The sequence below is a fragment of the Cercospora beticola genome, chromosome 7 (assembly GCF_033473495.1).
Source record: "Cercospora beticola chromosome 7, complete sequence".
Lineage (NCBI taxonomy): Eukaryota > Fungi > Ascomycota > Dothideomycetes > Mycosphaerellales > Mycosphaerellaceae > Cercospora > Cercospora beticola.
Genome location: NC_088941.1, coordinates 2,513,980 through 2,531,888, shown reverse-complemented (window position 1 = coordinate 2,531,888; position 17,909 = coordinate 2,513,980). Strand labels below are relative to the sequence as shown.

At 52.7% G+C, this 17,909-nt stretch overlaps 9 protein-coding genes across 9 annotated transcripts; 7 read left to right on the top strand and 2 right to left on the bottom strand.

The window, feature by feature from the left end:
* Positions 1-589: 589 nt before the first annotated feature.
* Positions 590-1,399, top strand: RHO25_011215 (uncharacterized protein; the record flags this gene model as incomplete). The annotated part of the gene is made up of 1 exon (XM_023601926.2): positions 590-1,399. One exon carries the CDS (start codon positions 590-592, stop codon positions 1,397-1,399), a length of 810 nt encoding a protein of 269 aa, XP_023451041.2.
* A 520-nt stretch (positions 1,400-1,919) lies between these two features.
* RHO25_011214 (uncharacterized protein) lies at positions 1,920-3,587 on the top strand (the record flags this gene model as incomplete). Its single annotated transcript, XM_023601927.1, has 1 exon — positions 1,920-3,587. One exon carries the CDS (start codon positions 1,920-1,922, stop codon positions 3,585-3,587), a length of 1,668 nt encoding a protein of 555 aa, XP_023451042.1.
* Positions 3,588-4,422: 835 nt separating this feature from the next.
* RHO25_011213 (uncharacterized protein) lies at positions 4,423-5,590 on the top strand (the record flags this gene model as incomplete). Its single annotated transcript, XM_023601928.2, has 2 exons — positions 4,423-4,783; positions 4,863-5,590. The coding sequence occupies 2 exons, from the start codon at positions 4,423-4,425 to the stop codon at positions 5,588-5,590; spliced, it is 1,089 nt and encodes a 362-aa protein (XP_023451043.1).
* Positions 5,591-6,422: 832 nt separating this feature from the next.
* Positions 6,423-7,337, bottom strand: RHO25_011212 (mitochondrial 37S ribosomal protein uS10m; the record flags this gene model as incomplete). The annotated part of the gene is made up of 2 exons (XM_023601929.2): positions 6,423-7,226; positions 7,284-7,337. 2 exons carry the CDS (start codon positions 7,335-7,337, stop codon positions 6,423-6,425), a joined length of 858 nt encoding a protein of 285 aa, XP_023451044.1.
* A 549-nt stretch (positions 7,338-7,886) lies between these two features.
* On the bottom strand, positions 7,887-8,282 carry RHO25_011211 (uncharacterized protein; the record flags this gene model as incomplete). Its single annotated transcript, XM_065603383.1, has 1 exon — positions 7,887-8,282. The coding sequence occupies one exon, from the start codon at positions 8,280-8,282 to the stop codon at positions 7,887-7,889; it is 396 nt and encodes a 131-aa protein (XP_065459455.1).
* Positions 8,283-10,314: 2,032 nt separating this feature from the next.
* RHO25_011210 (uncharacterized protein) lies at positions 10,315-11,454 on the top strand (the record flags this gene model as incomplete). The annotated part of the gene is made up of 1 exon (XM_023601932.2): positions 10,315-11,454. One exon carries the CDS (start codon positions 10,315-10,317, stop codon positions 11,452-11,454), a length of 1,140 nt encoding a protein of 379 aa, XP_023451046.1.
* A 1,249-nt stretch (positions 11,455-12,703) lies between these two features.
* Positions 12,704-13,908, top strand: RHO25_011209 (uncharacterized protein; the record flags this gene model as incomplete). The annotated part of the gene is made up of 2 exons (XM_023601933.2): positions 12,704-12,817; positions 12,985-13,908. The coding sequence occupies 2 exons, from the start codon at positions 12,704-12,706 to the stop codon at positions 13,906-13,908; spliced, it is 1,038 nt and encodes a 345-aa protein (XP_023451413.2).
* A 358-nt stretch (positions 13,909-14,266) lies between these two features.
* Positions 14,267-16,258, top strand: RHO25_011208 (uncharacterized protein; the record flags this gene model as incomplete). The annotated part of the gene is made up of 1 exon (XM_023601934.2): positions 14,267-16,258. One exon carries the CDS (start codon positions 14,267-14,269, stop codon positions 16,256-16,258), a length of 1,992 nt encoding a protein of 663 aa, XP_023451603.1.
* Positions 16,259-16,440: 182 nt separating this feature from the next.
* On the top strand, positions 16,441-17,371 carry RHO25_011207 (uncharacterized protein; the record flags this gene model as incomplete). Its single annotated transcript, XM_023601935.2, has 2 exons — positions 16,441-16,785; positions 16,844-17,371. 2 exons carry the CDS (start codon positions 16,441-16,443, stop codon positions 17,369-17,371), a joined length of 873 nt encoding a protein of 290 aa, XP_023451605.1.
* Positions 17,372-17,909: the final 538 nt, after the last annotated feature.

Genomic DNA, 17,909 nt, shown 5'->3' with positions numbered 1-17,909 from the left:
AGGCTCCGGCTCCAGGCATGTTTCTGCCCCCGGTGTACAACGACGCCGAGCCTACATAACCATACCATAAGCAGGGAAAGTCAACTTGGCGCGGTGTGAAGAGGGCCGGCAGTGGAATCCGGCGCTCCGTGCGCCGAGCTACGACTACGTCACGCGGCTTTTTGTGCAAATCATTTTGCGGATTGCGATCTACAACCCAGCACCACCCACGGCGAATTGGTGGTATATAGGCCTGCATGGCCGTTTCGCGGCCGCGACCTCAGACCTTTCCCCATCATCAGTGTACACTCGCTAGCGAAGTACCTACGATACGCCTTAGTAATTAATAATCACTCATACATACCCTTGCTGTTTACAGCAGCAACTGGATTTGGACTATCAGCTCCTCAGCTGCTCAGCTCCCCTCAACCAAAAACGCGACGCGACCACGATACTTTGCAAACCGACAGAAACACCGGAATCAGACCACCTTGCTACGACTAATTTGTAGAGCTTCTACACATTTCGCGAACACAACTACATAATACACATCTTCAACAAGAAGAGAAAAGAGCGAAAACAAATCACAACAACAAAGCTGCTCGAAACCATGCCCGAAGCCTACAAAGACCACCAATTCCGCTCCAACGCCAACACAGGCCCCCGTCCCACCCCCACCATCCCCTCCGGCGGAACCTTCAGCGTCTACGCCGAAACCACAATCCCCACCCCACCACAATACCCTTACGAAGCCCTCCTCGACCTGCACTCCTGGCGCGACTGGAATACTTTCAACCCCGATGTCCTCATCACGAAACACCCCAGCCCTCACAGCCGAAGTCTGCGACTCGAACAAGGGACGCATATGACCATAACGATGGATTTGGGTTCTGCGACTGGAGGTGATAGATTTCAGAGTAAAGAGGTTTGTCTCCTACTTGAAGCGTTGAAATGGAGAGGAGATGGGAGGGAAAGTCATAAGAATGGAGGGAATGTTACGAGGATACGATGGGTTTCGGATAATGCGAATTATTTGATTCCGAGGTTTGTTATGAAAACTGAACGAGTGACTGAAATTGAAGAGTCGTCTTCTTCAGCTTCGCCGGGGAATGAAACTTGTACGGTGAGGACGTGGATTACTTTTAGTGGTTTTGCGGCGAAGAATTGGAAGAAGAAGCATGAGAAGGAAATGCAGGCGAGGATTAAAGGTTTTGTGGAGGATTTGAGGGAGAGGTGTGAGCAGTTGTGGGAACAGAATCCGAATTTGGAGCCGGAGGATGGGAGGGAGAGGGTGAGGAAGAGTATGCAGGCTGTGAGGAGGAGTGAGGAGATGATTAGGGCGATTCAGGGAGGCAAAGAGGCGATTAAGATGGAGAGGGAGAGGGGGCAGGTTAGTGTGGTGGGGAATGGGAAGGTGTGAGCAAGTGGTTGCAGAGCTTGTGGTAGTGCGGACGGCGAGTGATGGAGCATCCCGCGTGCGTGTGTTGACGCATAGGAGGCAGTGTCTGGCCTTGAGCGAGCTTTCACGACTCCGCGGTTGTGGGATCTGGAATTCAAGAGAGGCTACCAACAGAGATCTGCGGCTTCTTCTCTTGGCTTATGGTAAGATAGCGGGGCTTGTGCTATGATCTGGCTGAGGCCGCCCACGCAGACAAGACCGCAGATCGTGATACTGGATCTGTGATGGAGAACAACGTGGCTTCGATGTCCGCTCTTCTGTTACACATAGCCAACCGCAGCTAATCGTCCGCATTAGCGAGGTGGCGTAGCATGCGAAGGATCGAGGGCGCCTTCCAGCCTTCCAGCTTCTGATACAAGCCACACATTCCCACCACAGCTCCCATTTTCGTCAGTTCACATTGAAACTGTTCCAACGCTCGTTCCGCGGACCACGGAGCGTTCATGGCACTACCACATTCTCATGCTACACGGCCAGAACTATGCGCCTCCTCAGGACGTCACTGAGCGAAGACGGCAGGCTGGAGTTGATCGAAGCATGGGACGAACGGGTTCCGCCATATGCCATTTTGTCTCACACCTGGTCAACGACAGCAAGCGATGAGGTGTTGTATCGCGACGTTCTTTCGGGCACGTCATCACGAAAGCCTGCTTACGACAAGGTCGTTGGCGCCATGAACCTGGCACATATCGAAGGCTACGAGTACATCTGGATCGATACGCTATGCATTGACAAGTCATCCAGTGCCGATCTGAGCGAGGCAATCAATTCTATGTATGCCTACTATGGCCAGGCCGGAATATGCTACATTTATCTTTCGGATGTCACGGCTGCTCAGTCGCTGGCAGACGCCCGCTGGTGGACACGAGGCTGGACTTTACAGGAACTGTTAGCTCCTTCGCACGCTGTGTTCTATACTCTTGACTGGCAATGTATTGGGGGCAGAGACGAATTAGTGGAAGAGATCAGCTCCATTAGTGGGATACAGCGACATTACCTGGTCGACAGCTCTCGCGATGTCCTATGGACAGCAAGCATCGCGAAACGTATGTCGTGGGCCGCGAGACGCAAGACTGGCCGTTCCGAGGACATGGCTTACAGCTTGCTGGGTCTCTTCTCTGTCAACATGCCCCTTCTCTATGGCGAAGGAGGCAAGCGGGCTTTCTTACGACTGCAAGAAGAGATCATGAAGTCAACAGACGATCATACAATATTCGCATGGGTGGACTCCCATGGAAGTGATGAACCTCATGGCCTGCTGGCAGACAGTCCCCTAGCTTTCGCACACACGGGCCAGTACCAACCTTACTTTGACCATGGCACTCGCAGGCCTTATGCTATGACCAATCGCGGCTTACAAATGAGCTTGCCTTTGACCAGAAAGGGCCCTGGCGAATATTTCGCTGCACTCGAATGTCCACCTAATGCAGACAGTTCTCGGGGAAATTTGGCTGTTGTACTCAAGCGATGGCCCGGCACAGAGAAAAACGCTGACTTCCAGCGCTATTCGAGAATCGAATGCAGCACACTTACCGCCATTGGTACACGCGGAGATCTTCAGAACCTATACGTCCCACAAGCGACGGCACAAGTTGCTGGCGTACGAATGTATCCAGACATGTTTTTTCGCCTGCATCAGCTACCAGCACCTTACAAACTGATTTCTGTCCGGTACGACCAGCAGCTACCGAACGACAAGCTCGGGGCCGACCGATTTACAAAAATGCCAAAGTCGACAGAGTTTCTCATGAACCTTCCAATGTCTGCGAAACCCAGTACTGTCTCTGCAATTCTGTTGATGGAGAGTACGAAGCACGCCGCAGTCTTTGCTGTGTTGCTCGGCACTTCTGCGAGCTCGGAGGCAGCATTCGACATCAAATTGTTTCCCACCGTCGCATTGACAAGAGAAACCGAGTTAGAGGCTCAGTTCACTTCAGTTACTTCAGGTTCTTGGGTCATCCTTGGCAGCTATCGGTTTAAGATTGATTTCAAGGAAGTCATTCAGGTGGGACAAGTCATATGCAATGTTCATATCGAAGCTGTGTCAAATCGTGGTCGACATAAGGCCGAGTTGAGCGAGGACGGGTCGCTGATTTTGCAGAAGAGTCTGCCTGTCCGTATCGCCAGCAGCCTGTTCGTCCCGAAATGAGGGGGACAAAGGTACGTGCGGCTGTACACCTCGTCGTCAGTCGCCCCTTTGGAGAAGGTGGTGCTAAGCTATTGCAGGCCCACTCCAGCATCAACGCTCGGCCTGCTGCAGGAACTGCAGCTAGCTACATTGCTTGTACTCAATAGTCATCATCTGTCTGAGTTCAATGGCATATGAGCTCCGTTCGGCATTAGCAAACTCTCTGCTCGGCATTGCCATGTGCGACTTAAGCGCTTCGCTCAGCTGATTATTAGTCAGCTTCATTCACAGCTCTCCCGTCAGGATCGACCCTGCATGAGGCTCCCAACTACCAAGGACCGCACAAACCAGGCTCTGGGAATGGTGTCAAGAATGGTGGCAGTCCATCGTGCGATCATAATGTACCGAACTTTGGAGTGCCCCTGTTGTGAAACGAAAGAACGTACTCCTAAGTCATGACTCCAATCATCGCTCGAAGAAGCAATCCTGAGACTGATTATCAACCAATGCCTCTCAGGATCACAGCCGAACCCTTAGCGAAGGCCCCACTTGTCAAAGCTACATGTATTTCGTATGCGTCTTCAGCTGAGGCACAACAAGCTACTGATTGGACGAGAGGAGGCACAAAGCCAATTGTGCAACACCTGATCTTTACGCCGTTTGCACAAACTCAAGTACGAGCGGGGCATCACTAAGCCTAGCTTATGAAGCATTTCAGGTTACACAAGACTAACATGCTTCTTATATTCAGCCTGAGAAGACAGCAGTGATCTGACCCAGGCAACGAGATCGTTCAGCAATTGTGCATTCTCTCTTCACATCCAATTCCTCGACAAGATCAAGGCCAGTTGACAAGATGTCTTCCTACACGCCACCAGGCCGTCTCGGCAATACGGACCTTAGCATGTCTACTGATCCCAGGACTCATCCCAAGCTCAAGGCAGTAGTGAATGCCTATGGCATGGGAGGTAACAACATGCAAGGCGTGTCCGACACGAAAAATCTCGAAGTAGGCACAAAATTGGCCGAGGAGATGGAGACCGCGATCTTTGGTTTGTATGGAGCGATCGACATGAGCACGCCCGAAGATAAGAACGAAGGTGAAGTCGAGGAGACAGTCGAAGAGATCGATGGACCAGATGGAAACAAGATTAAGTTGTACATTTTCAAGCCCAAAGGAGTGAACGGAAAGTTACCTGGTGTGGTTTACATTCACGGTAAGCTCGTTTCCCCATCGCCACAGCGTCCAGCTTGTGCTATTCGAACAGAACATCTAACCTAATCTCACACTCACAGGCGGCGGCATGACCATCGGCCCAACCAAAAACCCCGTGCACGACCGCTGGTGCAAATCCCTCGCCCTTAAAGGAAACGTCACAATCATGCCCGACTTCCGCAACGCCTGGACAAAAACCCAACACAACCCCTTCCCCACCGGTCTGAACGACTGCTGCACCGCAGTACAATACATCGCAGCCAACCGCTCCTCCTTCGGCATCTCCCACTTCATCCTCCAAGGCGAATCCGGCGGCGCAAACCTCTGCTTCGCAACCTCCATCCGCGCAAACCGCGAAGGCTGGATCAAAGAAATCTCCGGTGTATACGGTTACGTCCCGTATATCAGTGGCGGATACGACTGGTCTCGAGAAAGGAAATTGAAAGAAACCCCATCACAAATCGAAAATGAATATTACTTCCTGAATCCTGATAACAGTGCTGCTTTGGCGTATTATTATTCTCCGGGAGAAGGACAATTGGAGGATCCGCTGGCGTGGCCTTATCATGCGAGAGAACAGGATTTGAAGGGTTTGCCGGATCATATGGTGAGTGTGGATGAATTGGATTGTTTCCGAGATGAGGGGATTGCGTATTGGAAGAAGTTGACCAAGGCGGGAGTTAATGCGAGTTGTGATGTTAATTTGGGGGCCATGCATGGGACGGCGCTCATTTTTAGGAATGCGGTGCCGGAGGTAAACCGAAAGCAGATTGAGGCCATTGCGGCTTTTGCGAAGAGGGTGGCGTAAATATGTGGTAGAGTGGGACCAGGCGATGGGCTTTGGAGCTGGGTGTATTGCTGTGAACAAGCGCAAGGAAATGAGGAGGATGATTAGCAATTTTCGGCACTCTGTAATATTTCAAAGAACAACAGTGATCAATTCGGTTAATAAGCTTGTATGCAGTTCACAGGGGAGCTAGTGATATTCTCTCTCTCCATGCTAGAGATGCTGCAAGTTTTCGGCGTATGCCTTCAGTGCACTCAGCACGACACGCCGTCCGAAGCGCTTATACAGTCTGTCGTCATCATCAAGCCACGGTCGCGGCTGCCCAACGCGGTAGTTCTGGTTGATTTTGAATGGAACGATATAAGCTCACTGACTAGCTTTATCAGCAAGTAACGTCCAGACCAAGGTTTCTTGCTGTAGAGACCGAGAACACGCACGCAAATGTACGTGACGTACTTGCTGCACGGAGCGAAGCTGCTTTGGATTAACCGGAAGTCGATTTCCAGGCAACGTTGTACAGTCTCGATCGACGATAACTCTTGCTGAGTAGTCAATTGCAGTGCCGTGGATGTGTTCACTCGGTCGAACAGGCCCGCAGACTAAGACAGGTTCGCTCGAAACCGCCTCTCCATGCCCTCAGGTGGGCGTATGAAAGCGGCTCTTCGCTGGGCGATTGTAGGAGTATGCTCCAGTGCATCGTTCGGTTATGGTTGCCCCCGTATTCCCGTGCCTGCTTCAGGCGAGATTCGTGCTGCTGTCACATCTCGCGCCAACGCATCTGTAGCTCTCTGTCATTTGTGAGATGGAATGCACGCATCGCTGGGTGACAGCCGTCAGGTTTCAACGCTTCAGTTTATGCGGCCTCCTCCTTCTCTGCCCCCTTCGTCTTCTTCTCTTGCTTCTCTGGCATTAATCCACCTTCGACAGAAACCGTCGCAATTCTCTTATTCCCATCCGGCACGCTCTGCGCCCCAGAGCTCGGCGCGTAAGCTCCCCAGCTGGCCTTGAAAGCCTGATCCACCATCTTCTCCGGCAAACCGAGCTGGCCCATTCCCTTGGCCGGCTTCTCCAATTCTATGCTTCCCAACAGCTCCTCAACCCTCTTCGCCTCAGCATCCATCTCCTCCGCAGCTTTCAACGATCCATACTCAAAAACATTTGCCTTCAGTCCCACTCCGTAGTACTGGTACTTTCGCAAGAATGCCAGCCAAACACTCACGGTCTCCGGATTCCCCTCTTTGATCACAATTTCCCTTCTCATCGTAATTCTCTCGAAGTTCTCTTGACTCTTCTTGTGCACGAAATTACTCCTCGGCACAGTCCATCGTTCTGTTCGGCGAGGGAGATTGTAGCTGGTGGCAGGGAGTTGCAGGAAGTAGGCTGCGCGTAGAGCAAAGTCGGAGAAGACTTCCAAGTTGCGGACATTGTAGGAGCGCAATTGAAGCTGGCACACAGTCTCGATGGGTTCGTTGGCTTTGCGTGGTGTGGTGGGTTCTCGTTTCAATGGGGCGAGGTAAGTTGCCTGCACGGCTTTGGGGAGGCGAATCTCGGATAGCTCGCGCTCGAGATTGGGCGACAGAGGCTGTGCGGCGAGTGGAGCTGAGTGTTGCAATTGCCGGACCTGCTGGGTTGTGAAAGTTGATGTGGAAGGGGAGAGCTGGGATATTGTCAGACGGCAAGTTGGACATCACACGAATATGGCTCTGATACTGACTTTCAGTCTCTTGACGGCGCTTGTGAGCGAGCGCGAGTATGAAGGTGCCGACATGATGTATAGGAGATGGAGTGGAATGTCTCGACTGCCGCACGCTCAATGACTGTAGGAGCGACATGCGGCCGCCCGGAGATGCCAAGACCTTTGGCAAAGTGTCAAATATCGCGGCACACTGGTGGGAGTGAAGCCAGGCGGAAGCACAGTCGATGAGGCACTACACCGGTTTTACAACAGATTCGCGCCATCACCTTAGCAGCATGGCAACGCGATCGAATGTCGGTTGGCACATGGCGACACCTCGTTTGAATCTATGCATTTCTGCAACATGGCAACGTTCTCAGAAGCCTCATCATGCCCCTCCACTCAGGATGTGAGTATCAATCGAATCTGACTTGGCCAGGACGCCGTGATGTCCTACCTGCCCCGTACTCGTTGCCCTTCTCCTCTGTCGCTCGCAAATCCCGCGGATCAACTTGTGCCCCCAGCTTGCCAGTTAGAGGCTTCAGCTACCGAGGACACCACATATTGTTTCTACGCACGGGTATATCGTTCTTTGCTCCCAAAGCCATAGTATGTGGCTCTGCAAGCTACTTGCACATTCGATCAGCCCTTCTCAGCACTGTCCGTCGCGATTGACAACACGTTTTCATCCAACGGCTCTTCGCTCTCCTCCAGACTCTCTGTTACAATAGACAACTCAGCGAGCTCCTGAGCGGCCTCCTCCAATTGTCCCGAGACCCGCGAGCCAGCCACGCAAGCGACCGCGAACAGGGTCAGAAGGGCCGTGGGTATTAAGATGGCCATCATTGTCTGGTCGTCTTTCGTCTCAACAGTGTCGTCTGACGTCGTCGAATCTGCACTAGAGACGCTTTCGGGTGCCGGGTCTGCTCCGTCGGGTACTGTGATCGCAATGTGGTTCGAATCGCCGCCGGTCGCTGACCAACTCAGCGACTCTTCACGCTCGCAGGTCGTGATCGTAGTCGTGGCCGTTTCCGACATGTTACTCGCATATCACGGTACTCGATCCGCATCGACTTCTGGTCCGACTCTTGGAAGTGCTTGACGGGGTGGCTGTCTGCGACGAGGTCGGCGGTGCGCCGTTTGCGCTCTATTCTATGCAGGGACAAGGCGTCTCGTTCCCACGGTCGCACCAGCGTGTCCCGCTGCAACATAGCACCTCCATCCCACTATCGCAGGGCATCGGCTTGTCGTACCGTCTATGGCGCCGAAGTACCTTGCCGGGCCGGAGTTTTCTTTGGTTGACGGTCGAGTGCTTGGGCAGTGATGCTTACAGCGCCTCGCAGTCAATAGGCGTCCGTCCAGATTGGGTCGACAGCCGAAGTTGTGGAGCATCTGCCGCGGTGTGCACTACCTACAAAAGTGCATTTCATGTTCCAGGGCTAGCGCGAAGACTGCAGATCATTAGGAGTGGTTAGAGAGAATCTTTTGGATCAGGGCCCGGAACGACAGAGGACCGTGCCGCAGCTGCGGCACATTGATGGCACTGCTTCAATATCAGTAGCGCTGGCGCAGCATACCGCAGCAGACTGTCCGGGTCGTGGGGAAGCATTTGACAGGCGTGCGCGTTGTGCGAAAGAGATGGCGGGGCCTCCCACGTGTGCCCACCTTCGTTGCAGAACAGGCCGCTGCAGTGCATCTGTTTCCAACCAGGCAATGTGGAGCCCTATCCAATGACCGGGCGCGAATCAATGAGCGGCGTGGAATTCCAGCAAGCACGCAGGTGAGAAAGTCCTTCGTCCACTCCGTATGCTGAATAGCTGCGAACAGCGACTAGCAATGTTACAATCACACCAACGCGTGGTAGGGCACAGGTGCACCAGCACCAGCACCAGCATGCCAGTTTCTCCAGTCCAGGACAGATGAACGGAGCATAGTCCAGATCATCTCGAGATTCGGATCCGACTATGAATCACCATCGGAAGCATCCACGCGCGAGAGTATTCCGAGGTAGTGACGGAGCATCAACGCATTCAGAATTCCGATGCATGCGTGAGCGCCGGTCAAAAATTGAAGCGCGGTTGGGCCCTACGCCATTGTGACGAAGGGTGAGATTGGTCACATCGACGCACTGGGAATTTCCAGTGGCTTTATTATCCTGGTTGTTCTTGGCTGCTCATCGTCGCATCTCTTTTCAATCTGGCATTTCATGATGGTGCTGGGATGAAAACTTCCATGGCCAATCGAGCTGATGGTCTCTTCTACCTCCCGTCGGCCTCTGCCATCCTAGCTCTTCTCTTGTCGCGGTGACAGTTGCATGCTGTGGCAGGGAGCAACCACGCCGTAACCACCTATCCTCAGGGGAGCCGGCTTCGATGCCCAGCCGCGATTCGATTGTGGCTGTCTGGCCGTCGTATACCAAACATCGAGAGGTTGTGAGTGAAGTCGTGCAGAGGCAGCAATGACGCTGTAGGCTGGGCCACCCTTGTCACGACGCTCGATCTTGGTCCGACCAAAGGCAAGCGCATCTTGGAGCTCTGCCTCTCCTACTTCGCTTGGCCATCGGGAACGAAAGACTACTCTTGAGCATCACCAAGTCGCACCTGAAGTCTCTCCACACGCGTCGCGCTCATCCCCCATGCAGCCCTGTGCAACGAGCGCCAAGGCAAACCACAAGCGAAACCTTACTCGCGCCAGCATCTCATCCACGGCAGCAACGTGAACGGCGTGCAAGTGCTATGGAGAACGGGAAACACGGCTTCGGACGGGCCTTCTATCGGCATGCCGTGTCGACGGCACAGATGCGACATGGCATCCATCGGGCAGGTGGCTCGGAACGCGACTACTGAGAACTGTTTTCCACTACGAATGCTGTTGGCGCCCCGCGTGTCCGCTTTCAACCCAATGCGCCGACGCCTGCATTTCCTGCTTATCATCGTGTTCTCTTGATATTCCTACAACATCATCGCTCGGACGAAGCAAGGGACCTGGGAGTGGTACATCTCTATAAGGACCAGCTGCCTGGTGGACTTTGGTTCCGAAGCCCTACTGCCTGAGAGTTGGACGTCCAAACATGCCCGCAAGCACAGATGAAAGGACGCCTCTCCTCCAATTCCCTGGATTATTCGCAATACAGCAACCCCCAAATCAGCCGGAGACAGAGACCTTGCCGAATGCCTATAACCAGTTCTGCTTCCTGGTAGGCAATCGACCATTAGAGCATCCACATACGAAGTCCTATACACCACCCAAGGATTCCCTGTATCACCGTGCAATCGAACATCGAAAGGCGCAGAGTAGGATGTATGCCTTCACCTCTGCTCTGACGAACACATTGCTGCTCTCTCAGATCGTGCTTGGAGCCTCCCTGACGGGCATGGGCGCGAGCGACTCACCTCGCTGGCTAATCACCGTGTTTGGCGCCCTGAACACCATCATAGCTGGACTGGTAGCTTTCTTGAAATCACGGGGCCAGCCAATGCGAGCAAGGATGTTTCGGGATGATCTAGATCGGGTCGTCGATGAGATTGACAACTCTGCCACAATGTGGAGAGGTATCAGCCAGGGAATACATGGATACGACGCGATCGATACGGATGAGGCCGTGACAGTGCGCAGTGAGGTGGCAAGGCTGACCAGATTGTATGATCGCGCTGTCAAGACGAACACTATCAACGATCCGGACTATTACGGTGGCGCGGGAATCAGCAGCGACTCTGCGAACTCTGGTCTTCGCAGCACTCGTTCTGCGCAACCACAACCTCAATATCCATCTGCACCAAACCCTTCAGCACCCGCTCAGGTTCCTGCTCCCATCTCGGCACCAGCTGCCGTGCCCGCAGCAGAGTCTCCACCTCTGCCTGATCCAGATGAGAGTCCGGCAACTAAAGCGCCTGCTCCTACTACACCTAAAGCGGAACTACCCCCAACAATCAACCACCCTCTTGACGGCACAGCAGACGCAGACACCGATCACCAAGAGTCTTCCACACCAGCACCAGCTTCAAATCCCGAGTCAAGTGTGGCCGCCGTCCAGAGTGTCTCATCGGATGCTGGCCCCCAAGCAAACAGTACAGCTCACGTCGTTGTCGTTGATCCCGATGCCAGCCCTGCCACCGCACATCGACCACCAGGAGCGGAACGGACAAAGTCGAACAAAGCAGGCAACAAGGCCAATGGGGACATGGCGCAAGAAGATCCACCAGTGAAGTGATATTATGCGAAGAGTGTCCACTGGGATGGTAATTGGCAGGGCATGCAACATGTGTGCAGTGCTTCAACGCATCTTAGTATTTGTTCACCTTTTTGCAGTGCTTTGCGTGTTGAGCGACAAAGGCGATCATGGCAATCATAATACAAACTTCTGCTCGATTCACTGTTGCGAAAGATCTGTCGTTTTCTTACATGCATTCCCTCGGTCTGGATCTAGGCACAACGTGATTCACTGCTGCTTCGCCATGAACTTTCCCGCTAAAAAAAAAAGTCGAAGGACCTATATGAAATTACTACCAATGCGGCCGTACCCAAAGATCTACAACCCAACCATGACTTCGCTTCCCAGATTCCACTACTTTGTGACCAATCCACAAGGCGCAGGAAACTTTCCTGAACCTCTTCATCCCTGTTGGAAATGCATTCCGGAAAAGGAAGAGCAACGGTGTTACGAAGCATTAATCAAAAACAAACCGTTCTCTTTCAACGGCCTCGAAGACCGTGCTACGAGTGTCTGGGTGGGAGGGAGGTACGGATCGGGAAAAAATGTGCGACCCGAGGAGATCGTAGGGATACCTTGGGTGAGTGGTGGACTTGGTGACAGAGAGCGCAATGATGTTGTGGCAGGCGGAGATGAGAAGAAAGCGGGCAGGAAGGCATGTCGGAGATGTAGGAGGAGTTGGGCGTATTAGTGGAGACGAGTTGTGTCGAGGTGGTTGAGGCTTCTTGCGAGGTGCTATGCTGTGCATGATTCTGTTTCTGAGTATTGGTTTCGGTATTGAGCAGTGTGGAGGAGTGAGAAGGTGTGATTCAGTGCAAAGCAGGAAGATGGTGTCTATGCAGTTGTGTGCAATTGCGACGCAACACACAATCATGACCCTGATGCACAGATGATGTCGATGCCAATGATGAGCGCCCAGAATGTGATGCTCGTGAAGTGAAGTCAAAGAATACGTTCCTGCATGTGAAGTGGGGAGCCAAAAGTGTGGTGGACCCTTGAATTGACAGGGATCAGTTGAACAATATTTGGGGAGGAACGCTTTCCGCAATGGTTCGATTTCGCGATTCTTGGTTTTATGCAACTTCGTTCGCTACTCGCACCAACAACATCTGCCATTGGGTTTCGACAACTTCTACACATACTCCCTCGATCTAGACCGTGCGGCGCAAAACGAGTTCAGGCGCCGAGAAGAGCGATTTCGAGAGCAACGACAGACATCCCGAGATTCGTGTCGTTGCGGTTTACAAATATGCCTGCGACGTTGAAAGAGTTTGAGGGCGTGTTCCCGAAGCTGGTGGAGGATCTTAAGGCGGAATGTCAGAAATACAAGTTGCCTGAGCAGGCATTGACTTGGTTCGAGAAGGTAGGAGCTTTCAACTACGCAGGAGCTTGAGGAGGTGCCATGCCGAGAGAGACGCAATGCGGAGCGAGCTCCATGGTGTGGAGATTGAAAGAGAGACAATGCAGTACTCTGCAGGAGATACATTGACAATACAGACGATCTGGAAATAGCTGACAACCACTTAACAGTCACTCTACCACAACACGCTCGGTGGAAAATGCAATCGCGGACTTTCAGTCATCGACACGACCCAGCTCCTCCTCGGCCGCAAACTCACCGACGAAGAGTTCTTTCACACTGCGCTGTTGGGCTGGTTCATCGAGCTCCTCCAAGCCTTCTTCCTCGTTTCCGACGATATCATGGACAGCTCGAAAACACGACGAGGCAATCCATGCTGGTACCTCATGCCTAATGTTGGCATGATTGCGATCAACGACGCTTTTATGCTCGAGAGCTCAATATACTTGCTTCTGAAGAAGTATTTCAAGAAAGAGAAGTACTATGTGGACGTCATCGAGTTGTTCCACGGTGTCACATTCCAGACGGAGTTGGGACAGACATGCGATCTCTTGACCGCACCGGAAGATCACGTTGATCTGGACAATTTCTCGCTGGAGAAGTACACATTCATTGTGATCTACAAGACTGCATACTACAGCTTCTACCTGCCAGTGGCTTTGGCCCTGCACTTCTCGGGCTTTGCTACTGAGAAGAACTTGAAGACTGCGGAGGACATTCTGATCCCAATGGGAGAATACTTCCAGGTGCAGGACGACTACCTGGACAACTTCGCCGACCCAGCCACGCTCGGCAAGATTGGCACAGATATTCAGGACAACAAGTGCTCGTGGCTCGTGAACCAGGCTTTGAAAATTGCCACACCTGAGCAGAGGAAAGTGCTTGAGGAGAACTATGGACAGAAGGACAGCAAGAAGGAGGCAGCAGTGAAGCAGCTATACAACGAGTTGGGCTTGGAGGGTATTTACCAGAAGTACGAGGAGGAGCGGGTCGCGGATATTCGCCAGAAGATTCAGGCTATTGACGAGAGCGAAGGACTCAAGAAGGAGGTGTTCGACGAGTTCTTGAGGAAGATCTACAAGCGAAGCAAGTAGAAATGTTTCAGCAGCTCGATGAATCATGTAGAAGCGGGTGAAGGCTTACAATGGCACAAGAGAGCTTGCTAGAGTATATAGAAGTTGTAACAGCGCAACAGAAGACTCAGGACCATCTTGCCGTCTCGAACGTGTTCCTCTTGTTGCAGGTGCCAAGACTTAGCTTCGTCCCGGCACGCGCCTGCGACTTTGACTCGAGACGCGTTTGTTTGCATTTCATTACCAAGACCGAACTGATCAACCACATTATGCGCCACACCGCACACCGGCTTCACAATCGGCGCCGATAATAACACATACGGCGGCATCAGGTTGAGAAGGCAGAACGTCAGTTCTGCTGCTGATCACACCGACCAAAATGCTTTCGAGCGAACAAGAAGCTGAGCTGGTGGCACAGCTGCAGCAAGCAATCGCCGCCTGCAACGAGCGATGCCTCTACTTCGCAGCGCAATGGTCTGCAGAGCTTCTGAACTCATTCGAGGATCCCGCAGAACTCGCAGAAGGCGATGGATCCGATACTGAGATCGATGATGACGAGGCACCTTTGCCCACCATCCAGACCACCAATCGGGATCCAAAAGAAGTCCGACGGGAAGCCAAAGAGCTACCTCGCTATTTGATGGCAAAATCTTTCTTCGACTGTCGCGAGTTCGATCGCTGTGCTGCGGTCTTCTTGCCGAGTCAGGTTCCACATGCTGCTCCTTCGTACGAGACGGTTCATCCTTCTGATGTGAAGTCGACGCCAAAGAAGGATAAGAGGACGCCGCTTGGTTCAGCTGATGCTCGCGCGCAGAAGCTCAGGCGAGCACCGTTGCTGCAGACGCCGAAGAATCTGAGCCAGAAGTCTCTGTTTCTCGCGCTTTATGCGCGATATCTTTCGGGCGAGAAGCGAAAGAATGAAGAGTCGGAGACGATTCTAGGACCTCACGATGGCCCTCTTACTGCTAATAAGGAAGTGCCAGGCGTTGCGATCGTGCTCGAGGAGTACTTCAACGCGCGAGGCGGACTGGAGGACTTGAGCAATTCCGACGGGTGGCTGGACTACCTCTACGGCATTATCCTGATCAAGTCCAAGTCAGAGAGACTGGCTATGCAGTGGCTGTTGAGGAGCGTGAACTTGAACCCGTGGAACTGGTCGGCCTGGCTCGAGCTCGCATCACTAATAGAGAACCCTGAGCAGCTTGACGACACTTTCAAGGCCAGTCTACCAAAGAACATCATGACTTTCATCTTCATCATCTACTGCAGCCAGGAGCTCTTTCAACAGGACCCGCAGGTGTTTGACACATTGACCCGGATGCTGGACATCTTTCCACGCTCGGCGTTTCTGTTGCAGCAGAAAGCACTACTGCTCTATCATATGCGTGACTACGACACAGCTACAGCGCTCTTCGAAGAATTGCTTCGTAGGTTTCCTCATCGGCTGGACGCAATGGAAATATACAGCAATCTCCTCTACGTACTACAGAACAGACCAAAGCTGGCGACACTTGCGGCCATGGCAAGCGACACAGACAAGTTCAGGCCAGAGACAAACTGCATCTTGGGCAACTACTACAGTCTCATAGGCGAGCACGAAAAAGCTGTGCTGCATTTCCGACGTGCCCTTGCGCTCGATCGCAATTGCCAAACTGCCTGGACTCTGATGGGACACGAGTACATCGAACTCAAGAACAATCAGGCTGCAATCGAGTCATACAGACGAGCTGTAGATACGAATCGCAAGGACTACCGCGCATGGTACGGACTAGGCCAAGGTTACGAAATGCTCGAATGTCACAGCTACAGCTTATTCTACTACCAACGAGCAGCGGCGCTTTACCCTCTAGACCCGAAAATGTGGGCAGCCGTCGGACACGCCTTCAATCGCTGCAACAAGACCACAAACGCGATCCAGTCGTTCAAGAGAGCGCTCATCGCTGGCGCTCAAATGGACACGGGCGCAAGTTTTGGCAGCTCTAATACTGATCCACTCGCACAAGCAGTGGGAGGTGCACTTGACCCACAGATCCTTTGGGAGATTGCGTGTCTATACGAGCAGCAGAGCGATTGGGAGGAAGCTGCTGCATACATGGAGCTCACGCTTGCGCAAGAAGAGGGCGCGGACGAGGGCGAAGACGGCCTGGGTGTCACCCAGATCACAAGTCGTGCTCGGCTCTGGTTGGCAAGATGGAGTCATACTAGTGGGGACTGGCAGCGTACCATGGACCTCGCGAATGAGTTATGTCAAGACGGAATTGAGGTTGAGGAAGCCAAGAGTTTGATCAAGGACGTCAGAGCACAGTTGCAAGAAATGGACGAGGAGGGCGGCACAAGACGCACATTTAACAGAGGATCTGAGGAGCTATGATCAAGCGCACCACCTCGCGCTGCTTACCCTTTCTGGCCTTCCTGGTACTGACATTCGTAACTCGTATTGCAAGGAATAACAAGGAAGGATCTCAAACCTGTCTGACTAAGCATGCATGAAATCAAGCAACAACACACTTTCGACTTGCATCTGCAATTTGGACAACGTGGGGAAAAGGAAAAATGGCGCAACCTTTCGATCTTTCTTTAGGGCTGGAAGGAACACATGTGTTGATCACTGGAGGCTGCGGCTTGATCGGACGTGTTGTTGTCGAGGCTTTCTTGACCGCCGGCGCCAACGTCTCCGTTCTGGACCTTCCGGAAGCTATCGCCCAAAGGCAGTACTATGGCGCTCGACATAACTCTATACTCTTTGTTCCCGTCGACATCACACAAGCAGAATCTGTCAATGCAGCATTCTTGAAAGCGGAAGATGGCTTTGGCGCTGTGGAGTGTTGCGTCGCGCTGGCGAGCATGGATTTGAGCAGCTTGCAACAAACGGAAAGTATTTGTGATATGGATCCAAAAGTACGATCTCAATGCTTATCCTACAAGACTTTTGTCATGGCTGACAGAAAGCGCGCAGGTCTGGCAGAATGTCTTCAATGTCAACATCAATGGCACTTTCCTAACAGCTCAACGTTGGCTCCGCGGCATCCGCTCCGCCCTCGCAGATCCAATCGCAGCTTCTAACCTCCGCAACGTAAATCTCATCATTATGGGTTCAGAATCCGGCAAGTTTGGCGTCCGGACCATGGCCGCCTACTCTGCTGGAAAAGCCGCTGTGCAATATGGCCTCTTGCAATCTCTCGCCAAGGATGCTCCGAGAATCTATCTCAAAGCTCGCGTGAATGGCGTCGCCCCTGGTGCTGTTGACACGAGTCGTTTCAGAGAGGAGATCGCCAAGTTCGGTCCTCAGTGGGAGTATGAGGAGTCTGAAGCTACTGTTCCCATGGCCAAACCGGTTCGTACTGAGGACGTGGCGAGGACTTGTCTGTTCTTGGCGAGTGAGAAGTGGAGTGGAACCACGCATGGACAGCTACTGCATGTGGATGGAGGCAAGTGTGGAAGCCTGGTTTGGCAGCCTGGTGAGGCTCCGACGCGGAGACGTTAGAGTGTGGAATAGGTTGTAGTCGCTGGTCAGACTGGGATAGATTCGACGGAAGCTCGTGGGCTCGCGCTCTCGGAAAATGCGAAATAGAAGAGTGGTCATTCACTTGAGCAAAGTCGTGTCGTTCTCAAATGCTCCTCGGATGCGGCGTGCATGTCGACTTGCGCTCTCACATCTGGTGCCAAGGCAGTCGTGCTATGCACAGAAGCAACTGTTGAGGCTGTACCTTAATCATCGACTATTCAGATCTTGACATACTGACATCAACAGATGAGGTGATTCGAGAAGCAACGCCTAGACATAAAGACCACAGGCTCAGAACTTATGTCATCAACAGCAAGCAATTCAACCTAGAGTGCGAAACAAAAACGCCGGGAGCCGGGTACATCACAACAACCGATTGATACATACACAGCGACGTGAAACATCATGATCCACCTGCAGTGCCACACCTGCCTCACCTTGACAATTGAAACTACAGTACATCGCTGCTCTAGATGCTTCCCTTGGCGCACGTGCTATCACGCAAAGCGAACCATCC